Below are 24,887 nucleotides of genomic sequence, written 5' to 3'. Positions count from 1 at the left end.
TGTCCGTCAATTCAAATATCTGCATTTCTATGTTTTTATTTTGCATTTCTACGTTTTGACGCAGGAGGGCGGGGACTACAGGATCAGTCAACGTGGCTCTAAATTGCTGCATCTTTTTTGTGCATTACACTAGTTATAATGTTCATAATTGGATTTCGTTTTTTTAGTGTGATTTGGAAGAAAAACTAAATCTGTAAATAACTTTTGTTTTTTTGCCTCATTGACCTCGTCTTCATTCTATCATGTCCGCCGCCTGAGAAAGTTCTAAATTGCTGCATCTTTTTTGTGCATTACACTAGTTATGATATTCATAATTGGATTTCGTATTTTTAGTGTGATTTGGGAGAAAAACTAAATCTGTAAATAATTTTTGTTTGTTTGCCTATCATGTCCGCCGCGTGAGAAAGGTGTATTACTGTCCTGACTGTCTGAGAAATTTCCGTGTCTTAGAAATCCCCCGTCTTTTGATTCTGTCTTCAACAGACAGACATCTAGACAATGGTATATATACTTAAACTGCATGACATTAGTTACTTCATCTGACCCTGTTATCGGATTTGTTAGTACTTCACTTCATTCAAGAAAAACACATCGGATTATATTTTGTTGATAATAATGAATGACTGAATGAATGAATGAATGAAAGACCTTTATTGCACGTTTATGCTCTGATGAGCTAAGTACAGGTCTAGGTGAAAAGCAGAAGTAAAGTTAAAGTCACTGTAATAACAAAACGTTATATCTAAATACATCTAAAGACTGATTAATACCGCTATGTACAGGTTCAATTTCTTCTCGCTTATCTTGTATACAATTAAAGGGGATATTCATCTCATTGTTGTATAATGTACAATCAACATCAATAAATAGCACACCAATTACAGACTTCCAATAACAAGTTTGGTATGAGGGCTGCACTGTGTCCTCCTGCAAGTTGGTGACGAGGAACAATCTTATTTAAGCTTGGATACACAATAATTGTTACCATTCCTACATGTGCAAATGCTGTTTACGGCATCTAGAACGTTTTTGCAATGGAACAGACAACATATTGCCCCGTTTTCGGTATAATGAGGGTAAATTTTATGTCATCCATAAAATTTACTTGCTGTGGTCTTAAAGGAGTCCTAAACTCCAGAAGGCGGTGTTATTTTCCATTAGATTATGTATCAATGAATACATAATCAGCCGTCTTTTTAAAGAATTCTGTTTGTGGTGAATTACACAAGGTGTGTTTTTTAAAACAATATGATACTCGCTATACCCGTGCAGACCCTACCCATGTATTCCGTATGTGTAAACATACATCTTTAACCGTGAATATTTTTGGCATAAATGAGGGTGGTTAAGCACAATAAGAAGGCCAATTGTTGATAAGATATAAAAGAACAAAAAGCAAGACGAGTTTTTCTTAACCACCCTGACATTCTTTTTGTAATCTAACTTTTGTCAGGCCTTGTCAGGCACATTGTAATAAGCCATAGGCTAAGGTTGTTTGATTAAATTAATCAGAAAATAGAGGGTCACCTGGGGAATTTGGTAGAATACTGAATGCTTTTTGATGCGCACGTAACTAGTGGGTACTTAATCGTATACTGTAAAAAGTATTCATTTTTTCTTCCTAAAATTATCATCTATTGGAATATAACTCCCCCCTCTGGACTTAAGGACTCCTTTAAGGACGATCTCTCGAGGCGAAAGGCACTTGCATGGGCCGGAAACTTGAAAGGATCTGGAGAAGCCCTTCATTCCCCACCTCCACAAAAATCAACCTCTTTAATGTCACATGTGTGTCAGTTTTTGATAAGTATAAGTTCATTTAGAACATCTTGTTCTACGTTATGCTGACCGCAAAAAAGTTGTACCCAGGATGGTCAAAGATGGAAGATTGTACCCGACAATGCTCATTGAATTACCTTCTTGTCAGAGGACAACGTTTGAAAGACTATTATTGATGACACATGATGTAAGCTATGTACATGTATATCACTTTTTTGTAACATTCAAAATGGAATATGAATTTAAAGATGTTGATCGTTATTCCCGTAAAAAGAATTGTGATATTGAATACTTCATATATTTTACACCTGTGCGGATATTGGAGGCAATGTTTCTATGTATATTCACACATAATGTAGGTCCTAGGAAATAAATGTATGTCCCACTTTGACGAAAATGCATGTCTTGCTGTGTGTGGTATGATTACTTTTTCACGTTGGCCAAAAGTATACAATTGATATTGATATTTCAACCTAGGACGTAGGTTTGAAATCAATTCATTTTGCGTGTGCGCACTGTGACAAGAATTTCGAGCATGTCTATTGGCACAAATCTTAAGTTACTGCAAATGATTTCCATCAAAATTAGGCGTAAAGAAATGTTGTACCGCTGAGAGAAAATGACCTGTGTGGCTGGGAAAGGGTATTTTTCGATTAAGTCAACTGTTTCGTTTCGTTACCGATATCGCAGCATTGTCAGTACATGTCGAACTATTTCGGGGCACTTTGCCTTGAAAGATGCTGTCCAATATCCTTTACTACATACGTCACATGCAGGTAATACTGATGTATGAGGTCTCCAAATTTTTGCTCTACATTTGGCGGTTCTGTTTTGTCAGCAAACAACAATTCATGAAAAGCTTTACATGTACCCTTCGTATCATAGCTATAGTCAATGTAGCATCTGACCATGATTCGTTAATCTACGTAATTTACCAGGAAATTCTATGTGATTCAATTGTTTTCCATAACTGGACTTCAATAGATGTAACACATGTAATCTATGTCAGGTGGAACCGTGGAACATAAAGAGATGTCAAACATGCAAATGAGAAACTGATTTGCATAACTAATACCAAATGGCACAACCACTTAATGATAAATGATGGAAATTTTATACTCATGACATAAGTATGTTAGTTGATGGTGAACCATGCATAAATTATGTAAATGTATAAGTCATTTGCAAATTTACAAAAGCTCTAAACATTTCATGGAGGTATGAGGTTGTCGAATTGTAGTCTAAAATTGATTTTCAAACTACGACTGTTTCCCAAAAACTATTCGTGCATGGTAACATTTTCAAAACTCAAACAATATTTTCTTTATCATGCGTCTAATGAAATGTGTATGGAACGTTTAAATTATGACCTTTATTTCCAACGTTTTCAGTTTTACATTTTCACAGTCTGCTATGGTAACAGACAAAATGATTAGGAACTTTAAAACAATTCAACTTATTGACAATCCCTTTCTTAACAATCAGTGTCGTGACAAAACAACTCATTTGGGACTACACATTTGGGATTAGTCTTTGCATCACACAATCATCTTACTACGAAAAGGTAATTTTTCAGGTATGTAATAATAGTAACATTTCTATTCTATTCTATTCTATTCTATTCTAATCACTACAACCCATTTGATTACCCTCTTTATCGTTATGTAAAAAATATATTCCAACAGATCTTTCTGAAAAAAAAACAAGCCTTTTAGCGATGATCAAACTTGGATATCGCCTGATTGTTGAACTGAGACATTCAATGCCTTCATCCGCCCGTGCTCGATTAGCGCATGGTCTGCGTCAAACGAGTATCCAAACATGTCGAAATCCGGTTTGTAGATTTCTCCGATACGACGTATGTCCTCCGTCGGGACTTCTCGAAAGATGTTCCCTAAGCCAGCTTTACCCCGTGTGGGGTATTGTCTCGGGAGAATGCTGTCCTTCACTACAGCACCAATCTTGTGGAAGAACAGGCGAAAGTCTGCTGCTAGGGTGTCCGTATGGGCGATGAAGTCGTATTTAACCTATAGAAATAGAAAGGTACTGTAAGGTGTTAGGAACCTATGTGTGGCCGGGGCTTGGAAGAAGCCGAGCTGTGTGTATTTCTGGTGCCCCCTATGTCGTAGAATCTGAAAGAACATTGTGGAATATTTGTTGATGATTTCTTTAACACGTAAACCCAGTTCAAAGCTGAGCTGGGACGGGCTTCGCTGCATTGAGCTGCCCCCCGTCCTTGTATATATGTAAATATTAAATTACTCACAACACTAAAAGTTTCACTTGTCCAGTTCTTGCACATGTCCTTGTCTACCCCCTTCTACCCTCTGTTTGCACCTGTTACTAACACTTGCGCAGCTGCTAATAATCCGCCGAAAGGCGGGCTGAGCAGTATCGAAGATGGTGATGTGAACCAGAAGGACGTGGTTGTCTGTATTTGAGCAGGTCACATTTAAGCTCAAAGGTGGACACCCTCACCTCTAAACGCAGCTCAATTGTCAATGTTTTCTCTACGAAAATTCAACTCACCCAATGTTTAAAAGGAATTCTCAATAAAACATCTCAATGAAGCTGTAGTAGTCACCACCTCCCCTTTTACTTTTTGGGAAAGAGTAGGCGTTCTGAGGAGTCACCCTGAGAAATGACCCTCAATGAACCCTGCCCGGCGCAGGAGGTGCAATGCCTGGCTGACCATCTCACCATATTTGGGTACGGTCAATCGATGATCCATTACTTGTAAGGACATACGTCATCGAATGCATCATCATGACTAAGTTTGAGGACAATGTAACTTTTTATTAGAAATAGATGATGTGTATGCGGCAAGGAAACGTATAAATATGGATATAAAACTCAGAGAAGCGAACGAATACAGACGTCTTTCAACGCAGCACGCTCCGGTGTCTTCATTCGGTTGAGCGTACATAGCAACTAAACTACGCACAAAAAGTTTGGAAACTTTACTTTGATTGATCATATTTCCATTGTTTTTTTTATCAATTTCAATGTATTATGTATCGTTGGAAAGCCTGTGTAATTTCCTTTCCTATGATACCCTACTCATTATAATTGCAATCTGATGGAGTGAGCACCAGGCCTGCTTACACGAGTGGGTTGTAGAAAAAAAGTGCCCAAATTTCCATAATAGTGTCAAACACCTAGCGCAGCGCCAAACCCATTAGTGGTGGTGTCGTCCAAATCGTGAATGGAACAGTGTGTGGTGAAATGTTATGTTCACAGCTACAGATAAGAGAAGGTTTACTTCGACTGTTGGATGGGTAAAAGAAAGTGTTGGGGCGGCGAGGAGAACCCTATGCTGACTGTTGCACAGATTGACTGACTGTTTGTTGGGGTCAGTGTTATAGTGTGAGGCAGTACAACGCTAACTGCCAGCGGAAAAAAACAGGCTAATCATCCTAAGCAACTTCGATGTGTCGATAAAGAGACAGCTTCCTCCATCCAGTCACATTTCCAAGATCCTTACCTCTGCAATATGATTATGAGACTGGGTGCCATTCTGCAAGATGAAAGTGCACGTCCATACAGAATGAGAGTCATTTCAGACCACCTCCAGTATGCAGGAATACAGAGGATAGAATGCCCCTCCTGCAGCCCAGATCTCAACACAATTGAACACAGTCTCAGACTCTGTGATCACTGATCAGCTTGGGCGAGCTGTGCAAGCAGTTGTGATCAACAGAGCAACACTGGTCGACCTGCGACGACTCCTTGTGGAAGAATAGCCAGGGACCGCGTAACAAAACTGATGACAAGCATGAGGAGGATGTGCCGGGCTGTGGTGACAGCCCTTGGCGTGTGTACTCAGTATTAAGCCACCCTCATCATAACTGAGGCTCCTTTACGCATTTTTTCTTTGGATGAAGACTACACTTGGCTTTCATATTAATGTGTTTTGTTGATTCAAGTTCCATATTACCCTCGTACAAAAGCCACGTGCTACCAGCAGAAGACAAAATACTGAATTGAGCGTTTTACATTAGTAAGGTAATTTGGGCACTTTTTTTATGAAACTCGCTCGCATAAGCAGGTCTGGTGCTCGTTGTATTAATTTACAACAATAATAAGTTAAGTATCATGGGAAATAAAATCACAAAAGCTTTTCAATGACATATAAATCATTGAAATTGATCAAGAAACAACGGAGATATGATCGACCAAAGTTAAGTTTCCGAACTTTTTGTGCGTAGTTTATATACTGCAACTAACGAACTCGTAAGGGACACTCCATCGGGGTCAAGGCCAGAACAACTACTAGTAACTCACCCCCTTACAAAATGGTGGGTATGTATATATAGCTGTATTGTTTATATCTATGTCTCAAAATATGGCAATGATAGATGTGGGGCAGTATGGCCTAAGGAATACTAGATACGTCCTTTCAGTTTCGAGATGACTGAAACCAAACCATTTTGTAAGTGATGTGCGGGAAGTACCTGACAGGGAGCACACAGACTGAAGAACGGTTCCCAGTGTGCATTTGGATAGATGTTGTCAATAACACTCCTGATAAAGTCTCGGAAGGGAACTGGTGATTGGACGACACTTGTAATCCCCTCGGATCCTCGTCTGTTCCAGGATCCGGACTGAAACATAAGCAACAACAGTTCGTAGATCTCATATTTCAAGGATATAGCTTCTATATCTACATAAATCTAGGAATGGTTAGGTACACCTTTTACTACCTTATACAGGTCACATGTATGGAATGCCCGACATTCACTTCTTATATGAATTTTAACACTTTCACATTAATTATGAATGCCCTAGTTTGCATAACTGGTATCTGTAAATGTTCCACCTGCATTGCATATGTTACATGTAAGTCGAATTATGGAAAACACCATAATCAAAGATTTTCACATTTATTATTCAAATTACGTCATAATTTGCGTATCGAATATTATTGAAATACGTTGTTTCTTTGTTATTTTATCATCCGTGAAATATTTTAATGAAAACGCCCCTGCAGTTCTAGAAAAAGTTGCAGGGGGGCAGAGCCACCTCACTTCTTCCTTGCATTAAAAGCTATCCGTCGCCATAGGATGTCCAGGATCAAAGGTACAAAACCTGAAGTTCTGCTGCAGTACCAAGGTCACACACAAGGGCCCCAAAATCAACCTTTACCCTCGTCTTTACAACACACTAAATTTAATCTTAACCCATTGATTTATTTCTGACCACAAATTTGTGGAAACACAGACATACGGACAGACGTACACGCACAGTTTGTAAGGAGGTTATAAAATTCAGATTAGATGTGCCTTTTGTATCTTTATGAAAAAAGCAGCCAAATTAAAATAATATGCGTATAATCTCTTCTAAATTTCACAATATCATGCTACTTTCTTAATTCTAAAATAATGTGCTATCGTCCAGGTTTTATTCTTCTAAATTTTGGATTAAACACTCTCTTCTAAATTTCTAAATCCATAATATTTTCTACATTATAGAAAATCATACACCCTTATGGATTTTAGAAAATCATGCTCCTTCATGATTTTAGAATTATCATACTGGCCATTCTTCAATCTCAGGACGAAGATCCTTACCCTCTTTGTTGTCGTTTTTGTCCAGTTCTTTTTTAATGTTTTCCGCTGCAACCTCCTTATGTATGAGAAGCGGTGTGGGTTGTGGACAAATTTATCAAGCCAGGCAGACGCTAGCCTGAAAAGTAAGAAAATTAACACATCATGTCAAATTTCCAAGAATTATCATTGCAAATATGCAACATTGTTATGTTGCACTAAATGTATACTTTTTATGTATATAACTTTATTTCACAAGAATTTTACATGCTACAACGTATAGCAGCTACTGGTACTTTAAAACTACAGTTTTATATGGCTAATCTATCTAATACAAGAGCGTTGCTTCCGTATTATTATGAATCTGCCACGACGGTGCAATGCTAGTGGAATGTTTGTACACTTCTTAACCGACACTTTCGATTCTAGGCGATGGAGGGTATGCCATTCTTTCTTAAATAGATTACGCTTTTCAGAGAATCGTTCGATCAGGAGCCTGTTAGTATCTGACGCCTACTACAGGAACTCATATTTCTGTAATGTTTACGGCCTATTGTGCATCTAGTTTTCTTTTAAACCTCTTTGAATTTGTATGTAATTTGGTGTTTGTGTTAAGCCTATAACTCTTTTAAATATGTATTATGTTCCTATGGGTTTGTTTTTATACCCGAAATAAAGAAATAAAGAATCAAGTATAGGATGGGATCATGAGCTTTTACAATCATTGGAATAATTTCTGACGTCTAGAAATTCTTTTATATATTTTCCTATGCATACATTACAGATCAATATGTACTTAAATTTGCTATCTACGTCCATTGTGTAGTGAATTACTTACATCAGTGTATTTCAGACATAAAATCAGTTAATTAGTGTTCAATTAACTCTGGACAAAATGGACAAACCCTTCGGTCGATTGGGATATTTCGGAACTTCCCGGCTTCTATTCTTAATTTGTGACAGCCAATTCTGAGTTTTGTGATTGCTCTACGTACGTCAAGTCTCTTTATGCTCTTTCATTTAGTCCTCGGGCAAGAACTTTCAAATGAAACTCATATATGTATTATGGAAGCAAGAAATGTAAAGGCACTATCTAATAAGATAAAGGAGTAGGCATCCACCTACAGTATTTGGCTTACGCAGTGGGCTATCTAACATTTGATATTCTTTTACAGTAACAGCTAGAGAGAGATTTGTCTTATGTCGTCATGCACATTGAATTATATCTTGCCTACAAGCAGTAAAAGATATCTTCTTATGCTTCTGTGCGTGCGAGCACACACATACATACACACACATGCGCGACACACACGCACGCGACACACACGCGGTACATACACAAACACATACACACACAAACACCAAACACAAATAGCCACACACACGCACATACATGCACACACACACACACACACACACACACACACATGCATACACACACACACACACACACACACACACACACACACACACACACACACACACACACACACACACACACACACACACACACACACACACACACACACATACCCAGGGAGAATGTGTGAGACAAACCTTTCCAAGGGGTCGCGGACGACAATGAGTTTATTGTATGTCGCAAGACGCATGTCAGCTTCTTTCTTACTGTAGTGTTTCAGCAATCTGAAGTCTTGTTTGTGAATCCATCCCAGTTCGTGATCTACATCGCTCTCATTGGCGTTATGTTGGAGATTGTACAATACAAATTTTGTTGTTGTACATCCTGTCTTAGGGATGTAACAGTAAATGGTTTTGATCTTGTCGATAACGATTAGTTGCTTGATGTATTTTTGCGACGGGAACTCCTGAAAAAACATAAGAAGCAACAATAACACGATTGTGGTGCCTATGTCGTCTGGTGTGCAAATTATTCTTGGTCGATCGAATAATCATACACAATCTTGAGTTCGAATTCCTCAGACCTCTTTGCAAAATATTGGTCTAATTCACACCTTTAGCTTTCAATTGTATTGGATTAATCGCGATCGGATCCAATCCAATCCTATCAAATTTTGAGTGTGAACACAACTACGATTCATTCCATCGCGATCGGCGGAGATTTCGGCTGGTTTCGGGGGTGGGAGGTCATGTACATGCGGGTACGTGGGGTCATAGTTCGCATCGCGCGGGAAAACAAACCCAAGCCGCACGTCAGATCGCTCTTTTACAACAACAACAACTTTTCATCGTCAACAATGCCCAAGAAGAAGAATAAAACTCCGTCAGCAACTTCAGCTGGTGGCAGATGGCGCGATGAGGAGACCAGGGTCCTCATCGCAATCTGGGGGAGAGAGGAGGTGCAGGCTAAACTGGGGAAATGTCACCGAAAGAGGGACATTTACCGCACCAAGTGGCAATGTCTAGCGGAAAAATAGACACAAAACAAGGACAACAACAACATTTACCAGATGATCGCCGATAGCATGCTTCAATCGTGCTTCAATCGCGATCGGATCACGGCGTACTTTAATCCACTTGGCGAAAAGCAGTGTGAACGCAAAAGTTTCTTTGTGTTCAATCGCGATCGGATCGAACAATCGCGATTATACTTCAATCGCGATTGAAAAAAATGAGTGTGAACGGGGTCTGAGCCGCCTATAGCTACATGCCAAAATCTTTCGCTCCGTTCTTGAAGTAGTAACGAAAGTCCCGTTTTAGAAAGAAGCTCATACAGGGTCCAAACCTATCCGCACGCCAGTAAACTATCTATCAAGACAGAAAAACAGCGATATCTCGTTTCCTTTCAATACCATGGAACGCCACTAGGAGCCCTTATCGAAATTGCCCTTTGCCGACACCTAAGTTACCCACATACCATCATTATTTTTGGTAGAATAAATGTCATTAACGGTGCACATCCCAGTTCTTCCGCGACCAGGGTTCCACGGTAGTCCCAAATATTTATGTATCGCCCATACTATGTATGGACGGTACATATTGTTATGTTGAGCCCAACATACTGTTGGGCGCAACGTACTGTGTTCGTAAGGTTTCTTTCTCTTGTCAAATCTTACTGTCGACGCAGCTCGGTCGTCCCTGGACCAACTGAGCTGAAATTTGTTATACATGTAGAGTGGGTAAATACCATGGGACCTTTTCTTCATTTTTTTCGATATTGACCTTGAAAGTGATTTTATTGAGGTTTTTCTGACCAAAAACGTACATTTTGGCCTCCTGTGCTCTGGAAATAGATCCAAATGACCTGAGATTTGCTATGGGGGTACATTGAACAAATATTCTAAGAATCCCATACGCACTTTTGGCATAGAACACTTCGAAATACGATTTTAGAGGGTATTTTTGGGAGAAGATCGGCTATTTTCCTCATATGGGGTCACTGACCTTTAGGTCACATCTTTAGTCATCTGGCAAGGTGGACTAATTCGGTCAGCCAATGCGAGAGCTCGTTGTAACGTACACACGGATTTATCAAGCTCAACCTGATTGGTAGAAATAGTCAATTTAATTAGGGACACTACTAGTACTCTGACAGGTGCAGACACAACTTCACTACTACCTGGCTCCCATCCTTGTGTTGTTATTGTTGTGTCCTACTGAAGTTATATGCGATTGAGAAGGTTCAAAACTTTTCTGGTGGTATCCTTCGACACACATGGTGTTTTTCTTATTTTAACACTGCATGGAAACAAAGATTTCCACAAGTTTGCAAGCTTGGACACTATGGTGAAACCTGGCATTTCCTCGCTATGTACACGAATTTTCTACCCCTGTGTCACCAAGATTGGACACCAGTGCGCACAATAGTGCACACAAAGTGTCCAAAGTTTCCCACCTTAGGAAACATCCCGTGTCGGGACGTTGACATTAACATTAACAACTAGAGTTCCACGACCTCATACCTTCGCCAAATGATTTTAACCTTTATGACTGACATATTAGGAGTGTCTCTCATCAATTCTAAATCATACCAGTTGATTGTCTTAAAATATAACATGTCCAAAGTATGAGCTTAACAAATTATCTTAACAAAGAAGGTTATGCTAATATTTATCATCAATGATTCAAATGAGGCCCGTATTAGCCTAATTTGCTTCAACGATGTTCACATTCACATAATTTCCCGATGCCACAAATTATCAAATGTATGAAATTGCCGTCATTTTGCAGTGTGGAACTATAGATGGTTTCTCATTAAGTATGCAGATTAGGCCCACATTTGCGCTGCGACAATTTCCTTACGCGCTGCGACTGAAATTTCCTTGCGCGCTGCGACACAGTTTCCTTACGCGCTGCGACACAGCGAAAGCCGCCAGAAATCTGCCTGTCGTTGAGAGCCCCCCCCCCACACACACACGCTTTCACTACAAAACAATGTTGTGTAATATGCACATTTAAACATAGTAAGAGGAAAAGAACTACAGCATATCAGAATTAAGTAGTCCAACGTACCATCTGAACGTAACCAAATTTTAAAGTTCGTAGACCTAGAGGTACTATGCCCCCTCCGATCCCAAGTGCAACGCCTACTCACTACTCACAGCAAATGAACTATATCTGTAACCAAGGCGGTTGAATAGAGACCTCGTTACCGCAGTAATATTCTCAAAGCAGAGGTTTCGGTCGAGTAGATTATATGAGTGTCCGGGATTTTTAACGTTAAGGGAGAGAACGTTACAAATCCCGGACACTCCTAACGTTACTTACTAGACCGAAACCTCTGCTTGGAGTTGGAGATGATTATAAGTGTAACACACGGCGATTTAACGTTAGATGTCGAAAGGTCACGCGTCATCGTAATGTCACCGTTCAAATAAACTTGAAGCACCCTAATAAGTTTACTTATTTCTTGCCCCATGTGACAAGATCATACTCATGGTTATGGTTGTATATAATGGGTTGGGGTAGGGCTGATAGGATCGTGGACATCATATCAATAGTGGCCAAATAATTCTTATTGACAAAAACACACGGTCGATAATGCAAAAGTCTTGTTCACAGGGACATCCTGTCAATAGCCCTGGCCATGAATAAAATGGAATTTTATGGAAATGCTATCATGTCCAAACGGGATTAGTCAATACGTATACCTCTAGAGGAGCAATCTGTTACTAGTAGTCTGTTGGCCATGTATGACCTTTCATCACTAGCTCATGCGATATGCTGAAAGGACTAAAAACCGTGACCAACTTGACCTTCTGTCATGGTAGGATTATCCTGCGAGACAGGTCAGTTTATTTCAGGTCGAGAATCTGAAATAACAGACAAACAAAATCCATACACAATGTATAAAAGAAGAGCTAGCAACTACGAGAAGGATGCCCCCTTACTGATCCATTCAAGTACACCGTCTACTCATATGATATATCTATATAAATAGTCTGTACTACTGACAGTGTCAAGTTTGGGGTCTCTTGAACTTTAATATCATAATTTAAACAAAGAGCCAAGCCGGTTCCGTCCGTATTACTGTCACGGTTGTAGCAACAGTAAATACATATGACACACGGTGACGTAACACCATGGTAGCGCACCATTAAACGCGTCATCGTAATGTTACCTTTATGAAAAAATACCCTGATACAGTACTTTTAGGGAAGGACGCAGTTCACATTCACAACACCAATGGTGTAGTGACCCCTGACCCACCAGGGATCGTCCACTGTATGAGCGTGGGGGGCAAGGGTCTTCGCTGTGTCGCAGCGCGTAAGGAAACTGTGTCACAGCGCGCAAGGAAATTTCAGTCGCAGCGCGTAAGGAAATTGTCGCAGCGCGTAAGGAAATTGTCGCAGCGCGTAAGGAAACTGTCGCAGCGCGTAAGGAAACTGTGTCGCAGCGCGCAAGGAAATTTCAGTCGCAGCGCGTAAGGAAACTGTCGCAGCGCGTAAGGAAACTGTCGCAGCGCGTAAGGAAATGCCTCGGAGCGGTTGGAATCATGCCTCGGAGCGGTTGGAATTATGCCTCGGAGCGTTTGGAATCATGCCTCGGAGCGGTTAGAAATGAGTCAAGGAAGCTGTCTCGAATTGTCGTTTTGGTCTTTGGTACCATACAACCTAAAGGTCAGTGACCCTAACCCCCATGTGCAGGCGCACCTGGTTGACAGCATAGTTGTCTTGCAGGGTCGCGTAATTATTGAAGGGGGGGGGGGAACGTTTTGAATTTGATTTCGGACGGGTGATTACACAAATGTTCATTTTTTTAATAGAGATGTTTCCTGAATGGTCCATTATGCATGGTAACATCCATTACCATTATACCGCCACGTTTACGGCAATTTCTAAAGTGATAATAATTTAGCAAAGGAGCAGCTCATTTTTTCCCGCTTACATGTCGATGTTATAGCTTACCTTTGCCACTTATGATGTGTATTTTTTTCGTCTCTCTTGATCCGCTAAAAACGAAATGTCGCAATCGAAGATGTTGCGGAAATGCACTGAGAACGGGCGTGCGCACGGAAGCGGGTTCCATAATACCACCAGGAAGAAACTCGGCAATTATCTTGTCGTTATTCACCTTTATAAATTAGCTGTTGTTCCTTTCTTTCGGGGCACCGAGTTTGCTAAATATACAAAGATGTCTGGGTATACAAAAGATCACACGAAAACGGATGTTAAGTGTTAAAACTTTTCATTTAACTGTAGCCCGTCACAACTGCTATGACGTAAAACTTACGTCTGACGTTCTACTATGGTTCAGTTCACATAATGGTGGCTTCCTTGCTAGTGTAACGGTCGTATTAATTGTTGGTCTTGCCCAAAAATCAAGATCGTTAAGATCGCAACTAGTCCGGCGTGCCCACCACCTGTCGTAATTGATATCTTGAGGGTTAAAGTTGAGACGGCAGGTCTACTATGCCGCTGGGCATGAATCAGGAGCATCTCTCTCGTGAGGACCGGCGGCGGTAATATTCGATCCAGTTATGGAAGAATCCCAAGTGTGCCATACAAATATAGACATTTTCTCTTACTGTTTATTACTGAAGATTTATATGTTCCTGAGTAAAGCTTTATTACTAATTTTCGTCTCCCATGCAAAGACAAATGGTGTCGACGTGGAGTCCCCACCAGTTGCGGCGGAGGGGTGCAAAAGTTTGAACCGCGGTTTGGGACCGAACAATAGATGGGTTCATAATCCTACTTGAAAACTGTTCAATCTATGAATATCATGCATATAGTGTGATTCATATAGATACAAAACATACAAGCTTTTTAGATTTGGCGGTATTATGGTAATGGATGTTAGTTCATGTAATCTATTCTTTCATAGAGGACACAAGTTCCGTTTCGGGCCTGGAATATGACTTTGCAATAGTTCACTTTTAGGCAGATTGTTTTGCCATGGGATGATTTTCGGAGTTGCTTTTTGCATAGTGAAGGAGAATGAACATGGGTGCCCTGAAAAGCCTGTCCATGCATAGGGTTTCAAATTGGGAGAGATTCATTTCTGACTGGTCTTCAATTCAATTCTTTATTCAAATACCAACATTGCAGAAAAAAAACTTAGCCTAGATCACGTTGATATTTACAATGGTCATTACATGGTCTTATTTTATAATAGATATCTTGGAATGCTCCATTCTTGCATTAGAACAGTCGCTTTTTGCATGCATGGGGAGGGAAATGGGCGATAAATTGCTCGTGCAAATGCTGCCTTTCTAGTTTGAAATAAGTTTTTTTAGCGGCTTTTCTGTTCCAGGTTACTTAGTGAAAAATTAGTGTGGGGCATTTAGATCACATATCGTATAAAATTCAACCCCTATAGGTTGTTTTCGGTAAGTCTTTGTCGACGGATCTTCGCTTCCGGGTATCTCTCCGAGGCTTGGCCGATGACGTCACTGCTATGAGCTTTCGACATACCTCGGGAAAACTATAATTGTGAGATTCCAAGTACTAGAATTTTCTTATAAATCAGATATGTTAGGAGATAGAGTACATTTTCCTTTCTATATAGGTGTTGTTTCCGGGGAAATTTTTTTTTCCTTTCAATGCGGTGTCGATGAAAAAAAACAGAGCATCCAGAGCATTTTATGAGGCTTGAAACTTGAATCAGAAAACTCCAATTTCTAGTCCTTCCTACACATAGTTAGTTTTAATAACACTATACCATTACATGTCGTTGTGTGGTGAGAACTGATAGAAAATCCAAGCCCTAATAGACTGGTCCTGAGTGTCCATCACAATTAGCGGTTCGACCAATGAAAGAGTCACTGCATGTCCCTCAAATATTTGCTTTTTTTAATGTTTTAATTTTGCATTTCTACGTTTTGACGGGAGGTGGCCAGGGCTATGGTATTGGTCTATTTACACCAGGCGCGTGAAAGATCACCATGTAGCTTATTTTTGTGCCGCTTTTGAGCACTTTTGATAAAAAATCCGCACGCAAATGTGGTAAACAGTGGCATTAAATGTCAATTTCATAAAGATTACAGCAACTAGAATATTTCCAGTTTTCAAGCCTCATAATATGCTCTGGGTGCCTTTAATGATATAGGTTTCAATGGGGGCGAGAAACTAAGATCCATTCACGACTTCTCGATATATGTTGTTCATCACAATGTACAAACACGCATGCAGACAAACCCTTTCTTGGCGTAACTAACCCCTGCAAGAGATCCGGCTTTCTTCCCGCAGAATACCTTGAAAATGGCGATTCTCTTCACCTGTGCACTTTGGGCCAGATGCCTGGTACCTGCGCAGGAGGAACAGCAAAACCAGGAATCGTTTGTAATTCGTATGGATCTTTGATTGCTTCCTCTGTGAGCGGAAGTATTGTTTTCGGTGTGCTTGTATGTTTGTGTGTGTGTGTGTGTGTGTGTGTGTGTGTGTGTGTATGTGTGTGTGTGTGTGTGTGTGTATGTATGTGTGTGTATATATATGTGTGTGTGTATGTATGTGTATGTGTGTATGTATGTATGTGTGTGTGTGTACGTATGTGTGTGTGTGCGTGTGTGTGTGCGTCTGTTTTCGCCGTTCATTGACCAGCATGACTACATGAGTTAGTTACTTAGTTTTGTACCATCTGTTTACTATCCACACTGCGCAATCATCGGATCATCCTAATATAAGTTATGGGACAGTGCCGAAGTCGCGCGGAGAGAGCCGAGTCCCCGCAGATAGGCAGTTCTTGTGTATCAGGGTGGGTGGGTGGGAAAAACCGGAGCTAACTTATTAATCCCGTTCTAATCACCCCTCTTGCACCCATACTGAAGGGTCGGCCCTAACCGCGCTCTCCGGTGTTGCGGATGTCTCCGAATGAAAAGGCCACAGTTATAAGGCACGTTAGCCTTATACAGTGTTTGGATAATCATGTGATATCGGATGACCAATGACAGCGCAGTGTGAATAGTTAACTATCCACACTGCGCAATCATCGGATCATCCTAATATAAGTTATGGGACAGTGCCTCCGTCGCGCTGTCCCTCTTCTAGTCCCCGCAGAAGGCAATTTGCCCTATCCCTTCGTACACTTACACCTGGAAGTATATCCCCACACTCATTACTCCCCCAAACTAATCCCCAGACTATCTCTTAAAAGTTAAACTAAGCTCGCTTATTACTCAATAACCCTGAGCTAATGATTTAAAAGACGACACAAGGGCGTATTTGATCAAGCGAACAAGAAACATAAATTTTATTATCTATCTTTTATTTCGACCTCAACCGTCTTCCAGCTGATACCCTACCCATATCTGGGGGAGGGGTAGGATCACCACATGTAAAGGTAAGCTCAAATGTCTCAACACTGCCAAACTACGGCCTACGTTTCTATTTCCTCTTTTAACACTTTGGAGACCAGAAAGCTTTATTCAATCCCGGCAACAGATTGTCTCCTCCATATAGCTCCACCGCCTGCTTCACTCTGTCTCGCTTGGATTTCACTCGGCACATGGGGTCACGTCGGTGAACCCGGCATAAGATGTCTCGTACAACCTGTATACCCACCTGACCGTTACTCATAATTCGTTTACCGGTCCACAATACTAACATTATGGTGCATTAAACTACTCCCAGGTATCTGCAAAAACCTGTTATACCCATACATATCACACAACAAATGTTCGATGAACTTTCTGCTTGGCTCCAACAACTGGTTATCTTGCCTTCTGCCAAACTCCACGGCTCTGTAATAAACTTTGATACGCTTGACAACGAATACCATACACATACAAGAGCATCATATTAGCGATCTATTCCGCACGATCGCAAATGTTTTCCATCCGCCCTAACCGCGGTTAAAACACCACTCAATACACAGAAATACTGCACAAAGTTTAACTACCCGCACATGGAGTTATCAACACGCTGGTTACCACGTCCAACAGACTAATTCAGCATTAACGTCACCCAAAACGGCAATTCAGCCAAATGTCTTCTCTAGACCACAATACAAAACGGAAACAAAATAACGCACGATCTGTACTTGCCCATTTAACCATCACTTACCACACTTACACGCACCATCTACTGTGTCAAATTTTCCAACAGGGATCTTACTACCTGAACCTTATTATCGACTTTCCATCTCTCTCTCTCTCTGTACATGTACTCCGCGTACTCAGTTCGTACCCACGTTGTTAAGTATCGTCTATTACATAATTCAGACATACATTTTGCCTCTAACCCACTTCTTGCATTGCCCAAGGAGCATTGCCTAAGCTACCTCCGGTTTCGATAGAGGACGACTCTCTGTATATGATGTCGTTCAACACCAAACTCCGTTTCTTGGCCCCCAGATGCCTTCCCGCATTTCTTGTCTGACTTTCCAGTGCCGCGGCGCCCTACAGCGACACGGAAACAGCACGGTGCCATTAATGCACTCTCAGCCAAATAACGTCATCTGCACTAATGCCACGTCACGGCTATCTGCTCACACTCAACGACGTATCGATCCTTGTAAAATTGCACAACCATCGCCCTTGGCAGTTCACATTTGCCTCGAGCTTTGTCCTAAGCGTCTCTCGCACATACGACTCTGATGCCAACTAATCCCTATCGCCAATGACATTTGTTCCCACCTCCGCGATGTTTTCCGAGAAAATGCACATTGCTGCATAAATATTTTGCACTGCTGGATTGTAAGGCCTTGTCTTGTATGCATGCCCGACAAACTCGCCATGCCTAAAATCAATGACATCCCTGCAAACGCCCAGCAAACACTTGTCACCATGTCGTGACGTCCAGTATATACGTTTAACGTGCACTTCGCTAACGCTCAGTCCCACGACTGAGGAAAAATTCGCCCACTCACTGTGCCATGTTACAACTGATTCCGGACCCGTGAAAACCCATTCCGCCTTCTGGTAACGTCTACTGGACGCGACCAACGCTGTACGTCGCCAGTACGTGGCATTCTTACCGCACACACTGTGCGCTCACTGTGTCAGGTTGCAACTTCTGGACTTCACACCCCGCGCGAAGATCCACTTAGCCCTTGTTAACGTCTAATGGACAAGACCCACGTGCATGTCGTCACCCCGAGGAAAACCCGCCGCACATTCTGTGCGCTCACCGTGCCAGTTTGCAAGTTCTGGACTTTACGCCCCGCGCAAGGACCCAACCTTCGCCCATGGTAACGTCTAAAGGACATGACTCACGTGCATGTCGTTACACGTGTAGTTTTACCGCACACCCTTTGCGCTCACTGTGCCAGGTTGCAAGTTCTGGTCTTCAAACCCCGCGCGAAAACTCCAAACCGCTTTAAAATGACGCCTATTGTACATGTCCACTGTACATCTCGTTACTGCATGGAAACCTCAGCCACGTGCACTCCATTATTGCTTTACTAAGCTCGGCCTCACAGTGACTGAGCATCCTTGTGCACTCACTGAACAAACTTACCGACTGCAAGTTCCGGTCTTCACGCCCAGCGCGAAGTCAACAGCCACCTAATGCAACGCCGATTGAACACGCCCAAACGTATTTCTCGTTACCACATGGATGCCTCGTCCTAGCTCAGCCCTCATAAGCCCGGACCGCATATGAATTTTCATGTTCGCACACTTTTTCAGAAGCAATGTCCTGCTCCTCACAAGCGCGGACCACATATGAATCTGCATATTCGCACACTCTCTCAGTGTACTTGCCCCCAGGGCTCTGCAATGTCCTGCTCCTCATAAGCGCGGACCACATGTGAATTTGCATATTTGTACACTCTCTCAGTGTACTTGCCCCCAGGGCTCTGCAATGTCCTGCTCCTCATAAGCGCGGACCCCATGTAAATTTGCATATTCGTACACTCTCTCAGTGTACTTGCCCCCAGGGCTCTGCAATGTCCTGCTCCTCATAAGCGCGGACCACATGTGAATTTGCATATTCGCACACCCTCTCAGTGTACCTGCCCCCAGGGCTCAGCAATGTCCTGCTCCTCATAAGCGCGGACCCCATGTAAATTTGCATATTCGTACACTCTCTCAGTGTACTTGCCCCCAGGGCTCTGCAATGTCCTGCTCCTCATAAGCGCGGACCACATGTGAATTTGCATATTCGCACACGCTCTCAGTGTACCTGCCCCCAGGGCTCAGCAACGTCCTGCTCCTCATAAGCGCGGACCACATGTAAATTTGCATATTCGTACACTCTCTCAGTGTACTTGTCCCCAGGGCTCTGCAATGTCCTGCTCCTCATAAGCGCGGACCACATGTGAATTTGCATATTCGTACACTCTCTCAGTGTACTTGCCCCCAGGGCTCTGCAATGTCCTGCTCCTCATAAGCGCGGACCACATGTAAAATTTTCATATGCGCACACCAACTAAAGGCTCCGCAAATTTTGGCTCAGGCGCTCATCGCGAGAGCCCACAATTTACATACAAAATAACTACAGTATGCGCCACGTGCAATGAACTGTACGGGCGCCCCTGCGCACACACCTGACAATTTACATATGACAACCCGGCACTACCATTATCACAAAATGGCGCATCCGGCAAACAAGAGACACAAACAATTTGTAAATGAGTCCTCACTACTAACAACACTGGCGGGTCCAGCTCAACCACGAAAAACAAAAACGAATAAGTGTGGCAATTAAAAATTATTGCCATAGCGAAGGTGTCTGGATTGATCTTACTTCACTGTAAGGAAAGTACCAACGTAGCACTCTAGATCTTAGTTCTGCCATAATATTGTGCAAAACGCACTTAGAAATTAGAAAGGCATCTGCCAAGCAGATATAGAAAGGCACCATGTAACTCGAGGAGTTCCTAGCATATGTGGAAAGGCCGGAGTACACTCCCGTTGTAGTGTCTTTTTTCTCTGGCATTGTTGGATAGGTGGGGTGAGAAACTAGGCCGGGAGTATAGAAAATCGGTATGCTGGGGCTCCTATGATCGTTTTGGTTGTTATTCTAGCTCTGTAGGATGTGTTTTCGAGGAGCTACTGTTGTTTTTCCGACACCGCACGCCTCCCCGTAAGGCGTTCAGTGTAGACTACCCAAGCGGTAACCCAAGTTATTTATCGTTCCGTTTAAAACTTTGCCTTTCTTTATATGCTTGGATCTCCTCAAGTTTTGGTTTTCACAGTTTTTTGGTGGGAGGCATGATGTTTAGCACGTTCTTGTGATACTAGATCAACTGGGATGCGCAAACCCTTTTCAAAGCTAGAATACTAGATTCGGTGAACTCCCTGACACACTCTGGACAGTACGAAATCGGACACCACGTAAAAGTAGGTCATCTGTCATCGACAGCTGAGTGCCTGGATGCCAGACGTGCTAATGAGGTATCAAGTTTGAAAAAGTGACAGGAGGGCATCCACAGAGTTGGCCGGACGGATTCCTGAAATTCCTGTGGAATTCTGGGAATTCTTGCAAATCGGGCCTAAAATATACTATTAAGCTTGCCCCTCAGGCTTCGCTAAAATCAGTGACCGCTGTACAAGGTTACCAGCACCACCGACGACTGAATACAACGACTTCAAACCATACATCACACTCAAATGCACGTTTGAACAGGTAACCCACGGTCAACCGCACGAAAATTAGAAAATGACAGCGAGACAAACTGCATCGCTTACCGCCTGAGCTAGCCCCGCCGCTCAAGGCTGTTTGTTCCGTTGGACCTGATCGGTCTGATCTTGCCTCCAAGGTTGCTGGGTCTGCTGGGCTGCGTGTTGTTGCTGCTGCTCCGTGGTGACCGTCGACCGTCGGCTGGATCCGTCCCTCGCTGCCTCGCCCGGGTTGGCATACTAATATTAACAAACAAGAAAAATGTGAAGACAAGTTCCTTAATCAACTTCCCCCAAACCGACCAAGCCTCCGCCACTCGACGCAGAACGGGCATCTCGTGGAACGCTTTGGGAGAACTTGACCCGAGCTCGAACACTGGAGAAATCCCACCCGACATACAAAACGCCAAATACAACACAAAATCTTCGAACAAAAGAACAGACACCACGGCGGCCCACGTGCAAATACGAATTACCAATACACACGCGGGAGGCCTAAACCACGCCAAATCTCAACCAAAAACCACTAGGTACAACATGTTACCCTCAGCGCACCCCAAACCTTTCCGGAGCAGCTTAGAAGCTGAAAAAGCTAATTCCGCACGTAACGTCTTCGCCACGTTATCTGCCTGCTGGGCTGCTTGCTGCTGCTCCGTGGTGGCCTGGATCTGTCCCTCGTTGCCTTGCCCGGGTTGGCATACTAATAATAACAGCAAGAAACAAGTCAGGACAAGTTCCTCAATCAAATTTTCCCAACCCGAGCAAGCCTCCGCCACCCGAAGCAGATCGGCTAAGTCGTGGAGCGCTTTGGGAAAACCTGCCCGAGTCGCCCTCCCTGAGCCGAGCTCGAACACTGGAGAAATCCCACCCCACATACAAAACGCCAAACACAACAAAATGTCTCCAAACAAAAGAACAGACAACATGGCGCCCCACGTGCAAAAATCTCTGCACATTACAAATACACACGCGGGAGGCCTAAACCACGCAAAATCTCGATCAAAAATCACTAGGTACACAACATGTTACCCTCAGCACACCCCAAACCTTTCCGGAGCAGCTTAGAAGCTGACACAGCTAGTCAGCTAGTTCCGCACGTTACGTCTTCGCCACGTGATCTTCGCTAGCGAACCTAGGCCTGCCTGCTCCTCACGGTGTTGGGGATTGCTCCGAATGAAAAGGCCACAGATATAAGGCACGTTAGCCTTATATAGTGTTTGGATAATCAGGTGATATCGGATGACCAATGACAGCGCAGTGTGAATATTACCAGAAATAACAATTTCTTAAAAAACTGTTTCCATTAATGAATTATGTTAAAGCATTAAGATAGTTCATCATTCCACTGTTATTCTTTGTATATTTTGCCCGAGACACGCTTTGGTCATGATCTTTTTTGTAGCTGATAACTTCGGACGTCAAGAAGAAGTGTTGTTGGTTTGGGACACCTAGCTGCTAAGTTTGGGACTGCATGGAAGTTTCTGTCTTAAAACGTTCAAAGCGAAAAACTCAAAGCGAAAAGGAATCGCGGAGTGTCATGATTTTAGGTATGCAAGTACTAGTAGTTAAGACAAAGATGTACGATATCAATTGCAAGTTATGAAAAGGAATGCTTGATTTTGTATAATTAACGACAAAATTCTATGACTGCTATATTTCCATCATAGGATCCGATGAATGTCACATACGTAATATAACGTGGGCAGAACATTACTAGACATTTTCCATTGATTTCGATACTTGAGTCTTGTATGCAAATTATGCAACTATGCAAATGAATACATAATTGATGGAAAATAGCTATTATTCCTTCCCGATAGATGATGGGAATTTCATACTTGGACCATACGTAGGTGACTGGTGACCATCATCGCATATAGATGATATAGAACTGAACGTCATTTGCATGATCGATGAGGATACGTTATCAAATGGCCTTTACTACGACGATATATGTAAATTAGGTAGAGGAGACCCATGATGGACATATATATATATATATAGGGAGAGATTATGCTTATGAAGAACCCTTTTTTGTAGAGTCAAACTTCAGAAAAACAAGAAATTTGCAGAACATATTTTTCACGGGGATATGGGTCTTCGATCTCGTTAATTTTGTTTTGCTGGGTGCAGATGTTGTATTTCAACTTCCAAATAACGTGTGTGTTTTGTACACAGAGGACAAGCCATAAATTTATCGCATTAATAATGTATTAGGCAGCATATTCCATCAGATACATTTTTAATGAACTGCTTTGTAGGAGTTGACATTTTTATTGACAGTTACAGTTTCAAATGTAACAAATTCTGACTGGTCTATTATAGCAAGTGGTTACGCTTCCTAGTTCTCCCAAACATGAAGTTGATAAAATTCCGTCTAAAAAAACATAAAACGCTCAAAAATGCTATCCCATTGCGTGGTACGAAATATTTTGGAATTGAGAACGTTTTAGAATACAGCTAGACCTATTTCCCAAAGATCATAATCCATAGTGTGCCACGGCATAGTTTGGAATACAGACCGCCTGGTTATCCAAGTATCGATCTTTGTCAGCACCTACCTGCTGTGTCTAAATGATGACCTCCGTTTTTGTTATTCACGTGGACTGGAAAGGTTTTCCTTCGTGGAGGGGGAGCTTTCCATGACATTCCAGGTCTTTCACCGACGCTGAAATAAACGGCAACAATCCACGCAAACATGGACAGCAGTGCTAGGCATTTTGCAGTGGGTCCGAATGTCATTTCTGAGAGGAGCGTCATCGATTGATCCCCCTTTTGTCGTAAGATTTTCATCGAAACTAAAGCGAGATTTAACCGTCAACAGAGGTTACCACAACCTAGTCTGTCAGTAGGCAGCTGAATTTTGTATAATACATCCCCAACTGACATACGAACGCCTTCAGTTTAATGCCGTAGAGTTGTCGTGACCGGGTCCTTTCGTTTACAGGTGGAGGGGCGATGCGTGATAATGGGCATTTAGCAAATTGTGCGAGGGTAATAACAGAAACCACGCCTACTATAATTTGGGCTGCACACGCGAGGGTAACCCCAGGTACATGACCATCACTGGAGACGGGGGCGAACATGTGGTTTCCATTAGGCTGCACCAAGTAATTTTTATGGATGACGTCCGCGCGCGCATTGATTTTGGTCTGTTCCCAGAAAAAAAACAAAAATATCCGCTTCCTGCAACTATGACCAAATAGTAAGATTAACGTAAAACTCGTCACGCGAAATGCATAGATAAACACATGTGCCGTATAACGGTGGTGTACATACGCACCACGGTCAAAATACCAGAAGTAGTACTAGTAAGCAAGATGGCGTTGAATTCCACAGAGCATGTGGGTTCGGTCGCTAAATATGTGAGCATAAAAGTGAAAAAGGGCGGCAACGTCGTTGTTGATCGGTACGCTCCCGATGTCGGTCAGGGAGAGCTGACGTTCGCGCAACTGTACGAGAGACTTGTAGGGGTGAGTGAGTTTCGGCCGTACAATTTTAAGCAAGTCTTGTCAAGATCAGCTACAGTGAATTTCTTCTGCAATGGCGAGAAGATTGGGAGAGGCGTTGAAGTTTACTCCTGCCTGCAGGTGGGGCAGGCAACTAAGCAGTTTGAGTGTTTCATCGGCATGGAGGTCGAC

The 24,887-nt window shown here is 42.3% G+C and overlaps 1 protein-coding gene across 1 annotated transcript; it reads right to left on the bottom strand.

The window, feature by feature from the left end:
• Window positions 1–632: 632 nt before the first annotated feature.
• Window positions 633–24,216, bottom strand: LOC136423826 (carbohydrate sulfotransferase 10-like). The gene is made up of 6 exons (XM_066412169.1): window positions 23,808–24,216; window positions 15,904–15,992; window positions 8,883–9,151; window positions 7,350–7,464; window positions 6,234–6,383; window positions 633–3,806 (listed from the first exon to the last, which is right to left on the bottom strand). Exons 1-6 carry the CDS (start codon window positions 24,037–24,039, stop codon window positions 3,501–3,503), a joined length of 1,161 nt encoding a protein of 386 aa, XP_066268266.1. The 5' UTR covers window positions 24,040–24,216; the 3' UTR covers window positions 633–3,500.
• Window positions 24,217–24,887: the final 671 nt, after the last annotated feature.

This window comes from Branchiostoma lanceolatum, chromosome 18 (genome assembly GCF_035083965.1).
Source record: "Branchiostoma lanceolatum isolate klBraLanc5 chromosome 18, klBraLanc5.hap2, whole genome shotgun sequence".
Taxonomy (NCBI): Eukaryota; Metazoa; Chordata; class Leptocardii; order Amphioxiformes; family Branchiostomatidae; genus Branchiostoma; species Branchiostoma lanceolatum.
The sequence above is the reverse complement of the archived record's forward strand: the minus strand, read 5'-3'. Positions and strand labels throughout refer to the sequence as shown.